This window comes from Adiantum capillus-veneris, chromosome 11 (assembly GCF_014529385.1).
Source record: "Adiantum capillus-veneris isolate H3 chromosome 11, ASM1452938v2, whole genome shotgun sequence".
NCBI classification, from domain to species: domain Eukaryota; kingdom Viridiplantae; phylum Streptophyta; class Polypodiopsida; order Polypodiales; family Pteridaceae; genus Adiantum; species Adiantum capillus-veneris.
In genome coordinates, this window is record NC_140941.1 from 120,227,048 (window position 1) to 120,250,882 (window position 23,835).

General features: G+C 41.7%; 1 protein-coding gene across 2 annotated transcripts; it reads right to left on the reverse strand.

Annotated features, from left to right (window-relative positions):
• Window positions 1–3,208: 3,208 nt before the first annotated feature.
• On the reverse strand, window positions 3,209–16,789 carry LOC147447919 (Glycosyl hydrolase family 47 protein). 2 transcript variants are annotated; one of them, XM_086523824.1, is made up of 15 exons: window positions 16,573–16,789; window positions 16,264–16,306; window positions 16,117–16,182; window positions 15,982–16,043; window positions 9,794–9,893; window positions 9,496–9,678; window positions 9,365–9,413; window positions 9,110–9,289; window positions 8,869–8,989; window positions 8,699–8,780; window positions 8,516–8,601; window positions 8,277–8,377; window positions 7,011–7,152; window positions 4,328–4,475; window positions 3,209–4,259 (listed from the first exon to the last, which is right to left on the reverse strand). In XM_086523824.1, exons 1-15 carry the CDS (start codon window positions 16,698–16,700, stop codon window positions 4,020–4,022), a joined length of 1,731 nt encoding a protein of 576 aa, XP_086379950.1. In that variant the 5' UTR covers window positions 16,701–16,789; the 3' UTR covers window positions 3,209–4,019. The 2 variants fall into 2 exon arrangements, with proteins under 2 accessions (XP_086379950.1, XP_086379951.1); XM_086523825.1 differs by having other exon boundaries at window positions 16,264–16,322; window positions 16,573–16,640.
• Window positions 16,790–23,835: the final 7,046 nt, after the last annotated feature.

Consider the following 23,835-nt stretch of genomic DNA (forward strand, 5'->3'; position numbering starts at 1 on the left):
TCTCTAACTTTCTTGCTTTTTATCTTCGAGGAAGTCATATTGGTTGGCTTTATAGAAATGCTTCTTCTTTGCGTAAAACCTGTAATCGTCGGAGTCTGAACTATGTAAGGATAAGTCCTCTGTAGGACTGTCAGAAACTGGGGGAAACTTAGGCTTCTTTGCCTTTTTCTTGCCCTTTTCTAAACTTTGCTTTTTGCTTTGCTTTTTCCTTTCCTGTCTTCTTCGCTCGAGACAGAAAAGCTAGAAGAACTGTCAGAAGAAGAAGAAGAAGAAGAACTGGGTAGTCCTTCAAATCGTACACGCTTCTTCTACTTTCATGCCGATGTAAAAGTAGATAGACAACCCAAATAACCCGGAAAGTCAGTTCCTTTCTTCCGTGTTTTTTGGCTTTGTTGTTTGCGTGTCCAAAAGCCGACTGATCCGTGTATCAACCACCTCTTCTAATTCTTGTTCTATAAACATCCTTAGAGCAGAGGTTTCTTGAGTGCCGGTTTGATGGGTGGCTCTGTAGCCTGGACTTCTTCGAAGGATTGTTGTCAAAAATTTTGCAAATTTTGGATCCTTGGCAATGTTAATCATCGTCTTTGTTGTGTCGTCAACCACTTGTCGACGTTCCATCTCTTCAATCTCAGCCTGAGTAGGCCGAGGTGGGCCGTACTCTTCATGCGAATCTTCTTCGTGATCTCCTCTCGCATTCGTAGATGCGGAAGAAGTCGACTATTCTCTGTTGTAATCCATAAGTGTTGCGAGAAAAAAATCGGATTTCCCAGCAGAAGAGAAATTGCCCGCGCTCTGATACCACTGTAACAAACTTGGAAACCCCAAGTCAAGATTCTACCGCGACACAGCAGAGATTCACTTCAAAACAGTTCACAATTCACACTTGAGTCGACACGGTCCGGCGTAGTTCCATGCCTAGAGATATTGGCCTCAAAGACTAGCGCCCCTTTCAGTATTTCTTTTTGTATTAATCTATGTTCAAAGTACAAGAGAGTGGGTAGGTGCTCACTCTCAGACTCTGCGTCCAGATGCTATGAGAAGTGAGGCCCTGCCCACTTATTTATTGGTACAAGGGATGCCCAAAAGCAGAGCCCCAAAAACATTCATCTTTTAAAAGCTTTTAATATAAAGCAATTATCCAAAAGCTGCCAATTCAGCCTGCGTGCAACCAACGCAAAAGTAGGAAATTTCGTATTGTTGTCCGTATGGCTGCCACGTCAGCATGTCAACGGAATTTGCGCCGCAATTTTTGAGATTTTCGTACGGATGCCACGTCAACCTATCAGCACATATTGCGGGGATCCGGGTCTACTGTGTTTGTATCTAGGACAGTGCCACGTGACCAATTTGTGACAGGTAAAAATGGACTTTATTCCACCCAAGCAATTTAAAATGAAGGATACTTTGTCAAGGATATTATTGGCACCTTAATAGTCACCAAGATGGATTCAAAGTATGATGGGATTTGCATGCACATGATTACTCTAACATACTCCCCATATTTAGCAAGGTAAGATGTAATCCTAGAAGTACACTGGTCCATCAATCATATACTTGGTGTATAAGAAAAGACTACCATATAATCATGAACAAAGCAAGTAGGAAACAAAAGAGTGCGCTAAATGGATGCAATGTGGTGGGTCCTTATAGTAATAATCAACACATCAAGCTTAGAAGAAGCAAAGAAGTTAGGCATTGTTAAGTAAGTTTTCCCAGCTGTCAAAGGTATAAGACATCTCAAGCCTCATGTAATAGGGAAGTAAAATCCAACATAAAAAGATCTCAACATTATGGTATTTCAAAAGAGTGCCAAATACAATCCTTGTTTTAGGAGCCAATCATAGATAAGAACTATCAAGAACCTATCCTTATTGAATGTCAGCTAGTACAAGACAAGGAAAAATTAGCATCCACATAGGTCTCATATGTAAATATTCAGCAAGACTTTTATGATTAATTTGGATCACTAGTAGGCTAGTCATACCTTTAATGTGTATGGGAATGAGGGATAAGAGGGAGGATACTCAAGGCCCATCCAAAACCATCAAAGCAAGGTAGCATACAAAAGGGAGGAGAGGAAACTGGTGGCCAAAAACTGGCTACGTGTACACATTCAAAACAGAGTGAGCGACAGAGAGAGGTGCCCATATGTTCAAGGTAAGGTTAAGAACAACAAGTAGAGAGCAGTAAATCCTTGAACTGACATTCAAAGACCTTGCATACCATACCTTGAGAGAGGAGGCAACCTTGTATGTCAAATCACAAGAAGTTTTGGACGAATTCCCACATTGTGACTTACCTCAACATCATGAGCTTATGTGAGGGAGGCACCGCATACCTAGCTAGGTACAATTGGGAGCAAGGGACCACCGGGCCGGTGGGGGGGCACCGGCCCAGTGGTCCCCTGCCCCCAATCGTACCTGGCTAGGTATATAGAGAATACAAGAAGTGCAAATACCATAGGCTTGAAATATCAGATCTAGACCTTGCAATAGTAGTATCTCAAGAAAGGCAATATCCAAAGGGATACCCCTTTGTGCATAAAGTGTCAGAGCTACCCAATGAGTCTTGAGTTAGCATCAATTAGCAAAAATGTGTCTCAATTTAATATCGTGTTGTTTTCAATTTCAAAAATGCCAGTTGAGTGCAAGGGAAAAAGGAGAAATTTTGCCCCAAAATATAGAAAAATAGTGTAAAACCTGAAAAAATTGCCTAATTTTTTCAAATTTCGGAAAATTCAAGGAAAGGAATTTTGTATGTTTGGAAAAATGATTTTTCCCGAACACTGGTTAGCATCCATTACTCAAGAGGGAAATGGGCTACAAGATTAGGGTGTAAGTTTTGGGCAGTGAAGTGTGGAGTTTAATCCCTCACCTCAATCCCCATGGCATTCAAGGTGCATTGACAACAGGAAAAAAAAAAAAAAGAGGTAAATGGATGACGAACCTATTACACTTGGGTGATAGAGAGAGCATACAAATTCAAACAAAAGTTCTATCAATTTCTCTCAAGCAATCATAGGGCTAAAACAAACTTTACAAGAACGAGTTATTCCATCCATGCGTGTATTGTCTGGAGATGTTAACCCTACTTCTAGCAATGGCAAAGAATGCAAAAAAAAAAAAAAAAAAATGTTGCTAGTTCAAGCTCTCTAAATTTTGGGCCTCCCAAGTGAATTGGGTTCAATCCCTCACCTCAATCCCATGCATTATAGAAGCAATATCAATTAAAAAAGAGGAAAATGGGACAACCAATCCTCGGGTATTACACTGAAGGTTACCGTATGGTGACACATGAGGGGTACATGTAATAGGGGGGTTTTGCAAGGCAAAAAGGATAGATTTTACAAAGGAGGAAACTGTATAAAGGGGTAAATACGGCAATTTCGGCGCACGCAGGTGCCATCTCCCTATTACTACTAGTGAATCCCTTGGGTAACCACTACACACGTCAAAAAGACAAATCAAGTTGTTCTGTCAATTGCTGTCAAGTAATCATAAAGCTGTGGCAAGCTTTACAAGAGCAAGATTTCTATGTTCTTTGTACAGAGATGTTAGTCCTGCTTATAGGCATGGCAAAGAATGCAAAAAGAGGCCGATAATTTAAGCAGCCATGTATGCTACAGTGCAACCATGTTCGACTCCGCTCTTTGGTAGTGGAGAAGGTCAATCAGGATTTGGCCTATCTAGGGCAGATGAGGTTCTGCTTCTCTCCTTTTGTAGAGAACAGACGAATTCGAGATATTCCATTAGTCCAGGCTTGTGATAGGATGATGAAGGGCGGACTCCATCTCAAACTCCATATTTTGAGATTATAAACATCCAGCAGTGGAAGTGCACATATGGACACCAAAACTTCACTCTGGTAGAAGACGAAGTAGCAAACGGGTGCGTGGAAATCTGCAAGTTTGAGCAGAATCCCAGAGAAATGAAAGCAAAAAAGCTTTGATAAAGCAAAAGGGCGCATCTGATGAGCCCACTCTTTATTTTCCATGGCAGAATCGAGATCTACCCTTTCAATTAAGCCTTTTCCCACAAACCGCAATATCCAGAAGAGCTGCAGGTCCTTTTTCTACAAGTTGCTGCATCCACCCCACAGCTGGCACGAGAGTCGCAGGTATGATCGTCTTGCTCATCCAAAACATGGCAAACACTTTCAACTTTCCAGGATCTATTTGTGAAGACACTTCTCAAATTTGGACACATTTGAGACTCCATAGCACTACTCCAACTTGCATTTCGCCTACTATCCGCCTCTCTCTGTAAACAACACAAGGTTAAAATGAATGAGAAAGCACCTACAAATGAGACGGAAAAGCTGGCTTTACCTTTGTGGATGTATTATCTTTGGAAGACTCCAAAGAGAACCATTGTTGCCATGATCTTAGCACCGGTAATGGATGCCCTTCAGTGTTGAAAACGTAATTAGTGTCTGATAGAAAAGTGTCGTCAAACAGCAAGTACAGGTATTTGCACCTGTTTCAAAAAACAAACAAACAAAACCTTGAATGTCTGCACAATACAAACATGAGACCTAGGTTCTTTTGAATAATCATGAAGGCAGCTAAATTGTTTACAAACACCATCCAACAGGCAGGTTTCAACAACATATCTCACTTAAAATATTTCTCTATATAGGCTATCTTCTAAATGGTCTACAATTATTTACTTGAAGCCTACCACTGCTGAGCCAGAATTGACCTTCCGATGCTAGTGCAGTTCGATGTTAGTACGGTGCGAAATGTACTAAGCCAAAGCTAGCACAATACGCGCAATGGAAGAAAGAGAGAGAAAGTGAGAATCCAATAAAGACCTAAGGATGCCAAAGTTGAAAGGCCCAAATGGCATCTTTGAAGCACAAGGCTTAAACTTTGGCCCTAGATCCTTGAGCCTTGGCCCTTGGCACCATGGGGCATGTGACAATAGTGCCTAAAGGACCCAAATTGCCCAAAACAACAGCAATTCAGTCAACGGTTAAGCTGACCGCAAGCCTAACATACTAGTTCGGACGTCCATATGGGACTGGATGGGTCAGCACAGGGGTCCATCTGTTGGACGTGGGCGACCACCAGGGGAGAAACTGGCATCATAAAAGTAGTTATCATAAAAGCCTAGGAGAGCTCATGGCTAAGAATTCAATGTTTGGAAAGTCAAGAGGCATTTGGGTATCTACATTTCTACAAATTTTAATTTTAAGGGCTAGGAAAGAGCTAGACGGCTGTGCAGAACAGTGAGACATTGGCGAGACACACCAATACCAAGTCCAGAGGAGGGCAGGAGGACAGATGGCGTTTACACTTTCAGGATTACAGGCAATCCAGGCCCCCAGGTCTAGAAGTGATACTCTCGGATTGACAAGGCCGATAACACCTCTCATGTCCTCCATATGGCTATGGGGAGGGAGCATGCTAAATTTATAGAGTATAATTCAATTCACAAGGCACAAGCATTATCAATCAGATCCTTTCTCTGAAGCTACAAGCCCCTCCAACCTAGGCAGAAATAGGAAACTTCAGGCCCCACCACATTGTCATACTGCATAAAGTTTCTGGCCTTTCCTACTATTTTGTGCAATAGTAGTAAAATTTGGCACAAACTCTCTTGACAATTGACCTGAGGTTAAAGAGCAATCAAGGGATCTTATAGAATTGCATTATTTCAAGTTTAGAGAGAGAGAGAGAGAGAGAGAGAGAGAGAGAGAGAGAGAGAGAGAGAGAGAGATTTGTTTACGTCTATTAGAGGCCGAAGTCGGCCTATGAGACAAATCAAATATACATGTATGTGTCCTACATCCATCAAGAAACGACAAAAGTACAAAGTAACAAGATGTGGTCCTGTGGAAAGAGGGGAGGGGGTGATCCATGGGAGAATAGGATACAAGATACAAGGATTATGAGAGAGAGAGAGGGGGGAGGGGGGGGGGGGGGGGGGGGGGGGGGGGGGGGGGGCGCTTTCTCTAGCTTAAGGAAGAACAATTATGAAGTGCATCAAGCTGACTAGCTCCACCCTAGCGAGTCTGGATCTGAGTCTCAAAGCTATGTTTCTTGGAGCTAGGGGCGTCTCCTAGCTCTGACGGTTTCAGCCTGCTGTAGGGTGACAGCTCTTTGTGCCTGTGTGACTAGTGGCAGTAGGGTTGTGGTCCTCTGGAAGGAGTCCGTGACTATCTGCCACCCTCTAGTGTCACTACAAGTGCAAGTAGTGGCACTCGTAGTGTCTCTACGTCTATGTACCTCCACTACAAAATGGCCAAACTGGCACTAATCCTCTAAACTCCGTGATCTGTCTTAGGGTGGGCTGTCCTCTGAAAAGAACCACGTATATGCTATACATCTGCAGAGAAAGTGCTCCTCGTCCTCAATCACCCTTTCTGTGCAAAGCTGGCGGAACCTCTCAGCTTGGGGGGGTATAAGCAGCTCTTGCTGCCTCTATCTCTAGCTCGTGTGGTGATCCTCGGAGCTAACCAATCACAACTTGTGAGCTATGTGGCATGTATATGTACATGTATCGTGGTCTCTGGATGAACCCCTCATCTAGCACGGTCAAAAAGTGCTCACTGTCTGAAGGCCTCGAACGCTCTGTGCGTGAGTCTATCTGATGGCATCTCTCTCATCCTCTGAAAAGGTAAACTGTCTGGAAAATAGCCTCAACTGGCATGGGTGGAGTGGCTGATTCTGCTTTAATAACGTCGTGTGGTACTGAGGGCTTGCTGCAGAACAAGCGTGATATCATACATATTTGTGGTCTCTCAATCTGTGTCCATGAGGTGGCTGATAGTCCAGGGTCCCACATTGCTGCTGAGAGAGAGAGAGAGAGAGAGAGAGAGAGAGAGAGAAGTTTTTAACATTGAAGGAACAATCCCAAGAAACCTCAAAGATCTATCCAACAGGGCTTGAAGTCAAGACCTGCCACACACACACACGTGCACGCACGCACACACACCTGCTATATATTAGAGAGAGAGAGAGAGAGAGAGAGAGAGAGAGAGAGAGAGAGAGAGAGAGAGAGCATTACGTTTCAGAAAGGAAAAAGCTGTGCTGGTGGTCTTCCAATTCCATGGTGGTCACATCTCGAACACTTGCATAACCTCCATCAACACGAGTTAACTTATTCAAGGAAGTAAGAAGTTTCTCACCCACATCAAGATACCAAGGATCTGCAAATGCAGGACATCAAATTCTGTTATCTATTCTAAAGTATAACCTATAGGGGCAACAAACTTTACTTGTCCTGCAGTTTATGAAATTGTCGTATTATTGCAAGCAGCTTTGCAACATCAGGACATTCTAAGACCTCCATTACATTGAACTCTATTGAACCCTTTTTGTCATTGCCCCAAGTATTCCCAAGCATAACTCAGACAAGATTAAAACTATTAGTTTAAACTCAAGGCTGGATTTTTGTTCTTTATAATCCTGCAAGTTGGTCTCTAAACTAAGATTTCCTCTACCTTAGCAGTAAAACTGTTGTAGCTTAATAACTGCACGCATATTGTAAGTTGTACATGACGTTCCCGTATAACTGTTGGCTACTGAAGGTATGGGTATGGACATCAGCTTTGCAGTATGAGTGAGTCCCTTGACTTATAGCAATGACAAATATTATTTCATACAGAGTTCTTCAGTGAGACCATTGATAAAAATTTGTGTAGATAACAGGAAACATATTTGATTCTGGTCACAAAAGAATGCAACAACTTTATTGCCTGCACGCTACACTCCAGGTAAAAAGGTGCATGCACTAACTAGTCATAGTGAAAGGTAGACTACTTTCAGAAAAGCTTTTTTAGTAGATAGCCAAAAATATATTTGATTCTGTCAAGAAAGCATGCAGAAACTTTATTGCCCGCATGCTTTACACTGCAGGTAAAAGTTGCATGCACTAACTAGTCACAGTGAAGGGCGTGTTTTTGACTGACTACTTTTTGTTTTTGTGTGTTTTTTATTTAAAAAAACCTTTTATGCTTGTACCATCAAGCAACCTCGTCTTCAGCGTCTACATCAATTAACTCCAAAAATAAGCGCTTGAGGCACTCAAAGCCTAATAAGACCCCGCACGACTCCATATGACTAACTCCTCAAGCAGCAGTTGTTTCAACTTTCTAGCCAATGCTTCACACAATGAGAATTACATGCTGTGTCTCTACACAAGCTTTTTTCCTCAGATTGTAAGCAAAGCCACTAGTTCTAGTTTATTTTTAGGGCACTGCTTTGATCGACTCTACCAAGGTAAATGAGCCAACAAACTAATTGAAACAGAGTTAAAAAAATGACGGATCACCCTTTGTGGCTTGATAGAGATAAAAAGTTGACTCCGCTAACTCAGGTCGAAGAGGGTAATAACGTTCGGTAGGATGAATAGTGCCTCTATCCAGCAAGTATCTTCAACAAGAACAAGTAATCTTCAGGAAAAAGCAGCCACACAGAAGAGAACATTTCATATCCTTATTTGAGCAAAACCATAAATCTGATTGATCTTGATTCATCCTAATTGTGTATCTGTCTTCGAGTTGAGCATACCTTTCAGGCATCACACCATACTTCTCCCACACAGAAAAGAACTCGCGATGAGTTGCATTAGCAGCTGCAACATCACCAATCAGAACCTGCTTGATCAAAGATTAAGTTAGTAAAGCACTTGGCTAGCGATGATGGATTGAAAACTTAAAGATAGCATGTTCATGAAAGCAGGCAAATGCCAACCTGCACAGCTGGCCAAAAAGCTTGGAGGCTTGTGAGCTGCCAATACGTTGCTTTTCCAGTTCGCATATCGGCTTCATGATACCTGATTATCACATGTAAATAAAGCGAAAAGGTGATTTCTTCACTCAGTATGAGTAGCAAACAAACCATATAAAAGAAGCAGCACACACCATGGGCCATGACGAAAGTATTGCTGCACAGCCACATAGGCTGGCTGAAACATGTCCCAATACTCTTCCCTTCCAAAAAGGATATGAGCTTTAAGTAGATATTCATAAAATGAATCTACCCCTGGATCCAACCAGCAGCTAAATATCAGATACATCATTCCAAAGATTGTCCCACAAGCCAATTTATGCAGGGAGTGCATAAAGAACACACACACAGAAATTCCCAAAGCATATACTCTACCTGCACCAATGCCAGATGAGTGTTCAATCCATTTTCCCGTTGCCACATTCAAGGTGGTTCCCATAAGATCCAATGAGCTGCGCATACTCCAGAGCTTTCGAAGAGCTTTCAGAGCAGCATCTTCGTAATGAGGATTCCCGGTTAGCCGTGATAATGCACCCATCTCAAGAATCAGAGACCCTGTTTGACCTCATATGAGAACCGTGACTACTCCCATGCTATATTCAAAAAATGCACTGCATTCTGATATCTTACCACATCCTGATGTACTGGTTTCCAAAGTTTCGTCTATCATCACTCCATTCTAGATTACAAAATAAGGAGTCCACATTAGGGGTGTAGCAATAACACATCCTTAAAGCGTATCACTCATGAGAAAGTCAAACCTTCAAGTTAATCCAGGCATAAGGTATGCCTGTAGGTGTATCAAATGCTGGTAACAATCTTTGACCAAGATCATCTGCTAGTTGCAAAAGCTGATTCTTGTAGCCTCCTTGTATCAGCCCTCCAAAAGATTCTGAAGCAAGGAGATGTGCTGATATAAGACCTCCAAGAAGCCTAATATTGCACTGCATATGTTTAACCAAATTGCTTGCAGTTACATGCTATACTATTGATGTATGTACGCCACTGGATGCAAGGACACAGGTTTGTACAATCAACAGTTATGAACAATAATTATACCTCAAAAAGATTGACACGGACATCAATATCAAAGGAGAGGTTATCTCCGAGCCAGGCCACCCCTTTTACAAACTCCGTCTCATTTCCCAACACAGCTAAGCTGAAATAAACAACAACAGTTACTTGCCCAGAATCTACAGGCAATGGGATGTGGAAGCACATCCTCTATCACAAGTAGCCAATATTCGCACGTACAAACAATTCTACCGAGCACTGTAGCAAAAAGATTGAAAGAAAATTAAAACTAAATAGAGAGAAAAAAGTCTGAAGGGACCACAAGCAAAGTCAGATCAGCAAAAATTTATAAAAATCTCAAAAACATGGAGCTTGCTGAACACACACTTATCAGCAAACATGCCACCCTTACCTGCTTCATTTCACAATATTAGGCCAGCTGTAGTTACAATCTAAACCCTTTGAATATTACTCTTCAGGGTTTTCTTTGGATACTTGGGCACCATGATCAGCAAATAAACTACACTAAATCTTAAGTTTATTTGCAGGTTTATAAATAAGGATACCCATTCGGAAAATCTACCTAGAGGTGGAAATATATGCCATGAAAGCGCACATATTCAAGCATGCACACACCAAGCTGGTGGAAAAGTCAGCAGCAAGCAGCGACACAGCAGCCCCAGGGGACGGACAGCAGCAGCATGCAGGGCAGCCGCGGCTGAGGCTACTGAAGGGTCACTGAAGAAGGAGGGCAATGGCAGCGCAGCGAAACGGTAGAGGCCGCCCTCTTCACTCCCCCTCTGCCTCCCCCCCCCCCAAACCCATCGGTGCTGGTCTCACTTACCCCCCACTTTCATTTGAAAGCACACCCCCACCATGCATACCACCCACATGCACCCCACATGGCACACACCATTATAAACTTCTCACATGATTTGTGCAATATCTACGCTCAGCATGTTCATGAGGCCATCTAACAGGTAAACCCTTCAGCACCACTTAAGGCACTCACCACACAGCTTTCTTTTGATTTGCACACATCAACCCTCAGTGGTTTAACATCACGCAAGCAGCACTGCACGCTTTAGCACTACACGCTCTGGGACTATGCCCCAGAACAGATGGTAAGATGACAAATGCAACGAGCTATACAACAGCGATGTGCACACCATGAACTAGATGAAATCACTACAAGAGACAGGCTCGCAGACAGATGAAAATCCTCACCCGCCGTAAATAGTGGGAGCTCAAGGAGGCCCACAAGCTAAAGCTATTCCATCTCACTCATCAGTCAAGATTCAGATGCAGTATGGCGCCAATATGGGAGTCCTTCCCACCCACTCACAGGACCCACAGAGATGCCATGACTACCTGCAAAAACTCCATCAGGTACCTGGACAGCAACCAATTCCAAACCCACGCCCGGCCACATCCACTCTCTTTAAAGCCATGATGGTGGAGAGGGCTATTCACCGCATGCAACATAGCTGTTCCACAGATCACACACCTCATAATTGCTGCATGCACCCTCGTGCCCTTCATTGCCTTGCTTGTCATCAAAGCACTAGCAAAGGGATTAGCAGCAGCAGAGTGGACTAGACACACCATTTTGCCAATCAACAGTCCGAGGACACTCTTGACCCCTTCAGCTACAAGACCATCATGATTGGCCACATATCGGCTCCAGATCGGCCATAGCAGCGCTTGCCAAGAGTGAGGGCCTACAAGCTCTACAATAGGCCGCTTTCAGACAAGCCTTCTCTACCATCGAGCACATCTTTTACTCTGCACTAGGCACAGAAGAGGTGACTACACTGCTATTTTGTGGATTTCGGCTTTCCACACGGTCCCATACGACAAAACTCTTCCAGTGCCTTCATACACTTGGTGTGCCATCGAAGATGATATAGGAGACTCTCTACGAGCAGGTGACAAGCCAAGTACAATGCTCAGGAGACAATTCAAAGCCCATTGCTAGCAGTGCCTGCTCTCACTGTCACAGACTGGTAACGTGGCAACAGGCTCCCGGACAAACACAATGCTGAAGTGGCAGCAGGCTCTGTAAAACGCACCGATAGGCTGACGTGGCAGAATGTACGGACCCCCGGAAATTGTGCCGCAAATCGCACTGCTGATGTGGCAGTCCGTACCGAAATCCGGAAATTGCACTAGCTGATTTACGGCAGCTTTTGGGATTGGATGCTTTAATTTTTGAAAGCTTTTGGGATAATTGCTTTTGAGGATTATAAGCTTTTGAGTTTAAGTGCTTTTAAGGCTTTGCTTTTGGGCATCCATTGTACCTTTAAATAAGTGGGCAAGGCCTCACTTCTTAGATCATCGGACGTAGAGTCTGAGAGTGAGCACCTGCAAGCTCTCTTGTACTTTGAACACAGATTAATACAAAAAGAAATACTGAAAGAGGCCCCAGTCTTTGGGGCCAATATCTCTAGGCACGGAACTACGTCGGGCCGTGTCGACTGAATTGTGAATTGTGAATTGTTTTGAAGTGAATCTCTGCTATGTCGCGGTAGAATTTTGACTTGGGGTGTCCAAGTGGTATCACAGTGCGTCCGATTTCTCTTCTACCGGGAAATCCGATCCTTTTCTCGCGGGACTTTTGGATTCTAACAAAAATCAATTGACTTCTTCTGCATCTGCGAATGCGGGAGGAGATCACGGAGAAGATTCTCATGAGCAATCAGAAGAGTAGGCCCACCTTGGCCTACTCAGTCTGAGATTTAAGAGATGGAATGTCGACAATTGGTTGACGAAGCAACAAAGGGGATGATTAAAATTGCAAAGGATCCAATATTTGCAAAATTTTTGACTCAGCAATCCCTTGCAGAAGTGCACACCCAGTGGCACAAGGCAACAAAGCCACCCATCAAACCGACACTCAAAAAACCTCCTTCCCGAGGATGTTTACAAAGCAAGAATTACAAGAAGTGGTTCAGACACACATCAGCCAACTTTTGGACGTAAACAATAAAGCCAAAAAGCACGATAAAAAGCATAAGCAAGGAACCAACTTCCGAGGTTATTTGGGTTGTCAATCTACTTTTGCATCGGCAAGAAAGCAGAAGAAGCGTGTACGATTTGAAGGACTACCCAGTTCTTCTTCACCTTCTTCTTCTGACAATTCTTCTAGCTCTTCTGCCTTGAGCGAAGAAGACAGAAAAGGCAAAAAGTGAAGCAAAAAGCAAAGCTTCGGAAAGGGCAAGAAAAAGGCAAAGAAGCCTAAATTTCGCCCAATTTTTGACAGTTCTACGGAGAACTCATCCCCAGACAGTTCGGACTCCGACGATCACATGTTTTATGCAAAGAAGAAGCATTTTTATAAAGCCAACCAATATGACTTTCTCGAAGATAAAAGCAAGAGAGTAAGAGAATTCAAACAAGGTGGACATTCAATTAAGTTTTTTTCTAGATTTCGAGATGCTCCGAGGGCTTTGACCTTCATACAGTAGTTTGACATAGCTTTCTTTGGAGGGCATTACTCAGAGCACTCCAAGATTCGGAGGGCTACATCTTTCTTCAAGGGAAATGCTCAAACATGGTGGTCCACTCTTCTACTAAGAAAGGAAGCTCCAGTTAAATAGTTGAAATTCAAAAGGCTTTTTATTTCTTCTTGGCTGACTCGGGAGTACGAACGAGATGTACGAACTGCTTGGAATCATCTTCGGATGACCAAGGGAGATTCTTTGGACGCTTATTGCGAGAGATATTGGAGCTCTTTTCTACCAGCCTCTTCATTTGAGGTCTCATTTAAAGAACAGATTGAGCGGTTTTGCTGCGGACTTCCTACAGAGATCCGAGACTACTGCTTAGAACAAAAGTCAAATTCTATTCAAGAATTAATGGGTCATGCGAAACCGGGTTTTGCCATATCTTCGAAACAGATTTCCGATTCCAAGAATCGATGATATTCTTGATAGACTACAGAGATCATCTTGTTTCAGCAAGATCAATTTGAAAAGCGGATATCATCAGATCCAAATCGCGCAAGGAGATGTCTACAAGACAGCTTTTCAGATGAGCTTTGGTTTATATGAATATTTGGTGATGCCTTTAGGCCTTACCAATGCTCCAACGACTTTTAACTGAATGTCCATGAAGTTAGAAGCTTTTTGGGCTTATATTCTTACTACCGGCGGTTCATTAGAAAGTTTGCAGAGGTTGCTTCCCCTTTGCATATCTTGACACAAAAAGGAATCCCGTTCTCGTAGGGACCCACAAAGGTGAGTGCCTTTCAAACTTTGAAAGAGAAATTGACTACAGGACCAGTTTTGACTTTGCCGGATTTGAAAAAGTCATTCGAAGTATATTGTGATGTTGTGGTCGTAGTCTGGGTGCAGTCTTAATGCAAGAAGGCCATGTCATTGCCTATGAGAGCCAATTGTTTTCAAGGCCCGAATTGACAGCACAGATTTATGAGAAAGAGCTTTTAACAGTTATCCATGCTCTTACTCAAATGGCGACATTACCTACTCGGAGTCGATTCTACGATCTTCACTGATCATCAGAGTTTACGCTACTTCTTGTCACAGAAGCAGCTATTGAAAAAGCAGATGCGGTGGGCTAACATCTTGTCACTATTTCACTTACAGATTGTCCATGTGCAGGGACAGAAAAACTTGGTGACAAATGCTTGGTCCCGGAAGCCGTTAGTCTTGGCTATTTCCGTGAATCATCATAGAATCTTCGAGGACATGGTCGATCAGTACGCCACTGATCCAGATTTTTCAGATGTATTCAGTCGAATACAGAATGGGAAGGTAGTAGCAGGATATTCCATTCGGGATGGCTACTTGATGAAGAAAATGACGTTGTGAGTTACACAGCTGTTGAGGGAAAAGGTTCTAACCGAATGCCACTGTCCACCATATACGGGTCAACGCTGCATTGACACCACCTTGAAAGGTGTAGAGCGATACTTCTTTTGGCCGAGACTCCAGCAGGACGTGGACGATTTTGTACGCAGTTGCTTGGTGTGCCAGAAGGTCAAGTTTGACAGGCATAAAGCACAGGGATTGTTAGAGCCTTTACCCATTCCCACCCGCCCCTGGAAAAGTATTGCAATGGATTTCATTTTTTATCTCCCAAAGACACAGAGTGGGCACGATGGTATCTGGACTATTATTGACAAATTTAGCAAACAAGCCCATTTCATTTTAGTGAAGAAAACAGTCAAGCGGGATCATTTAGCGAGACTATTCATTGCCCAGATATTCAAATTACATAGCATGCCAGAGACAATAGTCTCTGACAGAGATCCCCAATTTACGAGTTTGTTTTGGAAGGCTATTTGGGAGAACATTGGCACACGGTTGAAGTTCTCGTCACCTTTCCGCCCGCAGACAGATGGGCAATCTGAGATTGCAAATTCGGTCGTACTGAATTTATTGAAGTCTTACATTTATGATCGGAAGACTCAATGGGAAAAGTTTTTGCCCTTAGTGGGATTTGCCTACAATAACATGATCCACTCTTCAACGGGGAAGGCGCCATTTGAGATAATTGAAGGTGCTACGAAAGTTCACTCTTCCTAAGCACAAAAGATAAGATTTTTGAAGCCGACCAGTACACGAGGGACTTGGACACTGGGTCTGGGAGGCTTTAGCGAAATCTCAGGAAAGACACAAGAAGGCAGCAAATCGACACCGTCGCGATTTGAAATTAAAGGAAGACAATTGGGTGCTCTTAAGTTTTGAGAAGGCACACCTGAGGAAGAAAAAAGGAAAGGAGCGGCTTTTTCCAAAGCTTAGCATGAGGTACTCTGGACCTTTCCAGATAAAAGAAAAGATAAATGACATCCTATTTTGCTTTGCAACCACTCTTTACAAAGGAGTTTTTTTCCCAAACTGATTTCTATATGTCTATATCTACAACTCATTGGCATTGACAAAAAAACAATCCGACTCAAAGTGACTGTCACACTTGGAGTTTTTGGGCTTCATAAGATCTTATTGAAACTGTACCTTTTTTTTACAATGTAGACTGGGAAGATAAACTAGCTCACAATATTCCTCCGAAACTTATTTGTTTAAAATCCATGTGTACCATAGTAGGATTAAGCAGCTTTGAAAATCCACCTATTCCACAGAGGGCCTATTAGCCAATCAATCAATACACGCCTTCCAAAAAAGTTTTCACAGTTTGAGTTCGATAACAAGCTAAAAATCTTTTACAAAGATCTACAAATGGTAAAATCTAATATAGACATAGCATATTACCTGGATAGGGACTCCACCAAAGTGAGAGCCGTGCCATTGTAGAATTCTGGTAAATGCTCATGCTGACCCACAATAACAGTCCATTAAGCTCAAAGAAACTTTGGCATTCTGCCCGTTTGAAATAGCACAACTTACATTTAAGTTTCCTAATTCTGCTAGTGAATCTGTGTATGTCCTTGACAAGGGCTTCAACTCGTCATGCTGAATGGACAAGGGCACACACTTCACGTCCTTTCATTAAAACCAACATATCGACAAAAACTTTTATGTGAAACTGCTTACTGGAAAAGCATACTGCATGTAATTGTCATATGCATGATAAAACCTGCACAAAAAAGGGACTTTTGAAAGGATTTTAACACATGCACCAGCTAGAAAGACGTCTATACAGGTCTACACTGTCGCATACAAATGATTGATGGCAAATATACACACACTTGCTCACATTTGACGATGAAACCCATGTAAAATATTGAAGGTAATATGATCCAGTAAGTATGCGAGCACAAGGCGCACAGATGCATTCGCTGTGTGAATTGCTCACATGAAAACAAGCCACAGATACGGAGAAGAGGCAGATTGGGTACTCACATTTGGCGCGCTTCTTCTCTGAGCTCAATCCGATCTCGGGCGCAAGTAGGCGATGCAATCAAAAGATAGGAAAACAATGCAAAAAACAAATTGGTAAGCACCCTACTGAGCTGCTGTTTCCGTTCCATTGCTCAAAAGCGCTGGGACACTCTGCATAAGGAGCACTCGATTACGCTAGCTGGGATAAGATCCGTGCAGCAATTTTGCCCGTCTACAAATTGTAAAGTCAAATTGGAATCGCCCACAAGGTTAATCTCAAAACTAGTGGTCCAGCATGTTTTGTCCCACTACGCCTTAGGCCCCTATCACACTCGGGCACCCACCCACTTTCCCTTTGGATGGCGGGCGGCCTCGCAGTGTCACATTGGGCCTTAGGTAAACTAACGGCGATATCTATCAGCAAATGGCCTATGGCTAGATTGTAGCCCGTCCGCGTTTGAAGCTGATTGACAGAGCTCGAGCCCCGTGAGCTGCGTTCGCGCTTTCAGTTTTGGAAGGTGGCCGCGCAAGGAAAAACATGGCCGCACTGGTAAGGCCGGCACTCTAACAAGGTGAAGCGACCATCTTTTGCTTTTCGCGTAGCCAATGAGGAATCGCCATCTCAGATGGGCTGCATTTTGCCTGTCCCAATATGACACGGGCCTTAGGCGCGAAAAAGGGTGGATCCGCACAAGTGGGGAACCCTATGTCAGCAAACTATGCCGCTCATGTGTTGAGTTACAAAACTCTCTTCTCTACCCCGTCACGCTCTTAGGCAAACGCAACAGCCGAATAGTAAGTTAACACAACATGCCAAATTTGATTCCGTCCACTTGACGCTACCAATTGACGTGCGAATGCGCTCAAACAGATATAAAGAGAGAGGAGGAGGAGGAGGAGGAGGAGGTTGGATATTGAAATATAATGAGTGAGACTCACTCCGTTTCTGGCAGCAAAAGAAAGTATTTCTTGGTCAGAGAGAGGAAGATATATATATATATATAGTAAGTTAACATGCCAAATTTGATTCCGTCCACTTGACGCTACCAATTGATGTGCGAATGCACTCAGACAGATATAGAGAGAGAGGAGAAGGAGGAAGAGGAGGAGGTTGGATATTGAAATATAATGAGTGAGACTCACTTCGTATCTGGCAACAAAAGAAAGTATTTCTTGATCAAAGAGAGGAAGATATATATATATATATATATATACTCGAAATTCTCAACCTAAGCCCACTCCACCTGGAATCGGACCTAGTGTTAAAACTAGCCCCTAGCACATTCACAGAAACCAGCTTTCATTTCTCTTATTTGGGCAAAAGATATTTTACTCCAATTAAGCAGAGAGCCAGCTATGCTATCAACAGCTGTTTAGTTTCCATCAACTATTGTGATAGCAAATTTAGAGATTGGTTCCATAAGGAAAAAGCAAAATATAAAACCCAAATAGAAGAAATAAAAGAGAAAATCATGCAGAGAACCTCCGATAACCCATTAGCTTTCTGAGATGAAGAAAAGTATATGATCACTCTCCCTACTATCCCTGAAGTTAATCCAACCAAAGCTTCACACCCAGGAATGTCAATTTTAGATAATGAGCTTTGTCGCAGAGAAATAGAAGAACTACTACAGAAAGGTATAATCCAACCATCCAACTCAAATTGGGCCTGCAGAGCCTTCTACATCAACAATCACAACGAACAGAAGAGAGGAAAAAAGAGGTTAGTAATTGATTACAAACCCCTGAACAAATTCTTGGTTCCAAAGAAATTTCCTATCCCTCTTCAGGAAGACTTGATCAAAAGAATAAATGGCAGAAAAGTCTTCTCCAAATTTGATCTTAAAAGCAGATTCTGGCAATTTAAGGTGCATCCCAGAGATAGGTACAAAATTTCTTTTGTGGTACCACAACGAATGTATGAATGGATATCTATGCCCATGGGATTAGCAAATGCCCCTTCAGAATGCCAACTCAGGGTTGGAATGATATTTGGCCCTATTAAAAAAAATTGTTTAGTATATTTGGATGACATCCTTATATACTCGAAAAACATGGAAGAGCACATGGAACATCTGAGGGAATTCTATGAGCTGCTGAGAAAAACAGGTCTCGTTTTATCTTACATGAAGTGCAACTTTGCCCAAGAAGAAGTAGACTTTTTAGGCATTACCATCTGTAATGGATGTATAAAATTACAGGAGCATGTATTAGCTAAAATCGCTAACCTCCAAATCAACTGAAAAATATCACCGAGCTCCAACAATTTTTGGATGCCTAAATTGGATCAATTGGAATATCCCTTACCTAGTCATCCTCACAAAGAAAATTAGGGTGCTTTTGCAGAAGAACAGTTCTAAACAATGGGAGGTTTCACACAGCAAAACCATCGAATTAATCAAAATGATCTGTAGTCAACTTCCCCCATTAAAGCTACCCGGTGATGGACAACTTATCCTCTACACCAACGCCTCTCTCCAAGCATGGGGAGCAATCCTCTGTGAAGAAATTAACAACAAAGAAATGATGGTCTACAGATTCGCAAGTGGTTCCTTCCTGAAAGCAGAACAGAATTATCCCTCTACTCAAAGAGAGATTCTTGCTGCAAAATTAAGCATCAATAAATTTAGGCTAATTCTTTTTGGATGAGTTTTCATTCTACGAATGGATCTCAACAATTTTCCTGGATTTCTCACTTCGAAAAATGCCAGCGAAGATAAACGCCTTATCCGATGGGCCTCTTGGTTTGCTCAGTGGGACTACAAATACAAACATATCAAAGGCGTCCGCAACGTCCTCGCTAACATCCTAAGCCGTCTCATCCCACAGGCCGGGTGGAATAATATTATTTCCTTTCCACTAACTCCTGGTGACATAAGCACTGATGTTATCCACAATGCCACGGCTGTGCCAGCACATAGTGACCGAAAAAAAACGTGAGCATAATGGAGTGCATAGGAAGATTCTACTTTAGTGGAATACATATGTTCACTCTAGTGGAATACACATGTTCACTTTTACTTTAGTGGAATACACTTGTTCACTTTAGAAAGAAACACGTACAACATGAAACTTGTAGAGGAAGCCACCCAATCTCCTATAAAAGGGAGACTCCCCTTCATTGTAAATTATCTCAAGTGAAGTCTAGCCTTATATTGTAATTCCTATACCGATCCTTTGCACACCTTATTCATACTTTGTATGTTGAATACATCTTAATATACTCCTTCCGCTTGCAATCTATTATGTGTGCGTATTTTGGTATATATATATATATATATATATATATATATATATATATATATATAGAGAGAGAGAGAGAGAGAGAGAGAGAGAGAGAGTGTACAAATAAGTATAGCGCTGAGGGTAAATTTTTCAAACAAAAATGGGGTTTTTTTTCCTACATAATAAAAATTTCAGAGGTTACATTACTTTGTTGCCAAAAAAATCCTTACATAGCACTCTTAGTCGTGCGATTTCAACACGATCAAGCTATTGAGATGGAGCTCGACACACTTTTGTTAAATCTATTATTTGAACCCCAAACTCAAGTAAATCGTGTAGTGTCGAAGCTATTGCTTCAAGTGCATGAGCCTAATATTGGCAAAGAAATGTAAAGCGAGAGAGCGAGCGAGAGAGAGAGAGAGAGAGAGAGAGAGAGAGAGAGAGAGAGAGAAGAAGAAGAAGAAGAAGAAGAAGAGAAATCTTTAACGTTGTAAGAACAATCCCAAGAGCCTCAAAGATCTTATCCGAGGGGTCCAGTGGGAATTTTGAACCAATCTACCACACTTGGGTGATTGAAAGGTTATTCCAATGTCCTCATTTATTCACACACACACACACACATGTGCGAGAAGAGACCTCCATTTTGTTGAAAATACAACCACATGGAGGGTGAAAACCTTTACAATTTATATTTATTACACATAGCATAGATACTTGTTATACATAGAATAGATTCTTTACTCCATCAATCCACTTGTTTTACTTCTTCATCTTCATCTTGATGGTTAGAAAGAGAGAGAGAGAGAGAGAGAGAGAGAGAGAGAGAGAGAGGATCATGACCATGGGCACATATGGGATGTTGTGAAGAAGCTTTATGTGATTGCTTGTTATCTTGTTGATTCCCCACTATGGGAAGCAAATCTTCTTCTAAGAGGCCATTACTCAATCTTGAGATTTGGAAGTCACTTTACCTCCTCCAGGAGCAACTTAGTAACTTGGCCTTTAAACACCAAATTTGCAATTTCTATTCCATTCTAGATTTGTACATACCACATGCTCCATCTTCTAAGACACTCACTCAACATATCATTATATGATTACAATTCCTCAACCACTCCAATTACCTTTCCACACATCTTGTCACCTATTTCCTTCAAACCGAAACTATTGCACCTCCTAGCTAGGAGATACACAAAATGTGCATGCGCAAACCCACACACTCACACACACATGCACATTCACATACTGTCAATCTTTTCCTTAAGACATTCACCGAATGAACCCCTTCAAGGAACCCTTTCAGAGAATATCAACGAACATAATAACATTGTGTGGCAAATCTATGGGTAAGCTATCTTTTGAATTTGAAGTATAACAACAATGTCGTGCATGGACAAAGAACAAGATGATATCTCTATCAATCATGAAAATTAATCTCTTAACTTCTAAAAGTATTTTCCATCTTAATTTGGCCACTTAAGTCTGGGAAAATAAAGGAGAACAAGAGAAATTGATTAAAGTATTTATGGACTTCGTTTGGTCAAGGGCTTGCAATCAAAGAAAAGAAGTCTATAAAAGAGCAAGAATAATTGCTATTTAATTATCTCAGGTCAAAGGTACAAATCAAGAAAGGATAAAGCTATCGTGTGCAACCTTGACCAAAGGTACGTCAATTATAGGAGTCTAAAAATAGAAACTAGCTGTGTAAATTTTAAGTAATTAAATTTATTCATTACACTCCAAGTATGAAGTCTGGGAAGCCTTAGGGTAGATTTATAACTTGCCAAAAAAGTTTAAATCTAGCAATTGTAAATTAACAGGTTTCAAGACCAACTTCATACAACCTCAAAGGATTGGGCTAAGGTTTTACACATGAGGTGAAGCTCCAAGCCTAAGGAAAACTTTAAATTTTACCAAAGCCCGTCCTAATTAGGAGGTTCTAAATTACCAAGTAAATTCAAGCCTGGGTCGGCTTCCTAAAGCCTCCAAAGGATGGTGAAAAGGTCTTGCACTTGAGCTAATTAAATTAAAGATAATTCTATGGTTTTTAATTAATGCAAGGGGAAATTAAAAGCCTAATATTAGATCAATCCTTCCCTATTGAAAAAGTTGACTCTAGTCCTTCTCTTCCAAGTTTGACTAGGACAAATGTCCAAAGTACCTTGCACTTGCTTTATAAGAAGTTGGCCGAGAGAGAGAGAGAGAGAGAGAGAGAGAGAGAGAGAGAGAGAGAGAGAGAGAGAGAGTACACTTTCCAAAGACAAGTCAAAAGGAGAAGGAGGCGAGTTTTTTTCAAGGATAGCAAGGGGAACAAGTGTCCAAACATGCATCTAGCTGCACTTTAAGTGTTCACTTGTGATTAGTCCATGCATTAGTATTCCATTTTGAAGATTTTTTACAAGTAGAGAATGGGGAAAAAGGAAGGGGGCTTGTGGGATTTTGGGTTCCGTCTCCCATAATCTCACACACTCTCAAGAGCCTAAGAGTTGCCAAGAAAGTACTCTCTCTCTCTCTCTCTCTCTCTCTCTCATATGGGAGCCAAAAAGATAGTCTCCATGCTGAAGCACTTGTCTATGGATGCAAATCCAAGCCAGTAAGATCATATTCTTCATCTTCTCTATTATTCTAGCTATGCTAAGATCTTGCTTCTGCATATAATAAATTACAACTTCTTTGATTGAAAAATATTTCTCATCACCCTCATCTACCTCCATCCTCGTAGTTCTTTCTCCTCCTCAGGGCTTGGGAAGGAGGGTTACACCATGGAATCATGAAGCTCATCATCTTCTTGGTTCCAAAGAAGCTCTGCAAGAGCACAAGCTTGTATTGTAATCAAAGCTCTCATGGAGAGGATTATAATATAAAGTCCATTTGGGGGGGGGGACCAGCTCTAAGAAAATTCGATCCTCAATAAGTTATGGATCTTAATTGTGTTATTCCCTTCAAGTTATGTTCCCAATTCGATGTTCTAATGTGAAAATGATGAAATGAAATCAGCCCTACACTATTTATGGTTCTATTTAGGAATCCTCTTAAGGAAAAACTCTCCCTTTCATAAATTAATTCCATTGTAAGCACATAAAAGTACTAGATTCTTTGACATTGGTATCAGAGCTAAGGTTTCACTTTTCTTGCCTAAGAAGAGAGATCCTTGAGTAATCTATGAAAGGTTGGAGTTTCTCATTGCAATAGTGTAAGTGAGATTGGGATTTATTATCTCGGTTGGCATGCCTGCTTGTAGGTTATGGGAGACACCATCGACTTAATAATGCAGTCTTTTCAGACTTGCCATTATTGAGCTATTAGCCACTTGATAGGCAAAGAGGTTCCTCTTTTGGAGGTCTCACTAGGAGGAGCTCTCTCTTCTTGTGTACTTGGAGCTACATGGCGGAAGCTTCAAAAGAGGAAGGCCATTGCAAAGGATCAACACTCTCTTATGCTTGGTAAAAATTAAGAGATCATGATGCTTACTTCAAGAGCACAAGCTTGTATATCATAGCTCTCATTGAGAGAATTATAATACAAAGTCCTTTTGGAGGGGGGACCGATCGAAGCAAATTCGATCCTCACAATAAGTTGGAAATCTTAATTGTGTTATTCTATGGTGTTTGCATGACTTGACTTTGAATTTTTTTTGTCAAAATACCTTCTAGAACAACTCTTTCCAAGTAGAGTTGGAGATTCTACCATTGCATACTTCAACTCCCATAAAGAAGCATAAGTGTCCCTAAACCGACAAAGAGTTATTTCTTGAGAACCCAAAATTTACTCTCCCACATTGCACATGTTCTTGAATGCAAAATAAGATCTCTTCACCACATCAGAACATCACATAGCACATTCATTCCATTTGTCATTAGTGAAACACTCACAATCAAGGTACTTGAAGCTCTTTGTGGAGAGAGAGAGAGAGAGAGAGAGAGTTTCAACTTCAACATGTATTGGTCCCTACATATGCCTAAAGTGTTAACTCCAAGATTTTCACAATTGCAACGCTACTTTCAAAGCCCAGAGCTACTCCTAACCCTACTTTTTGCTTCTAAATCTATTATAACATCC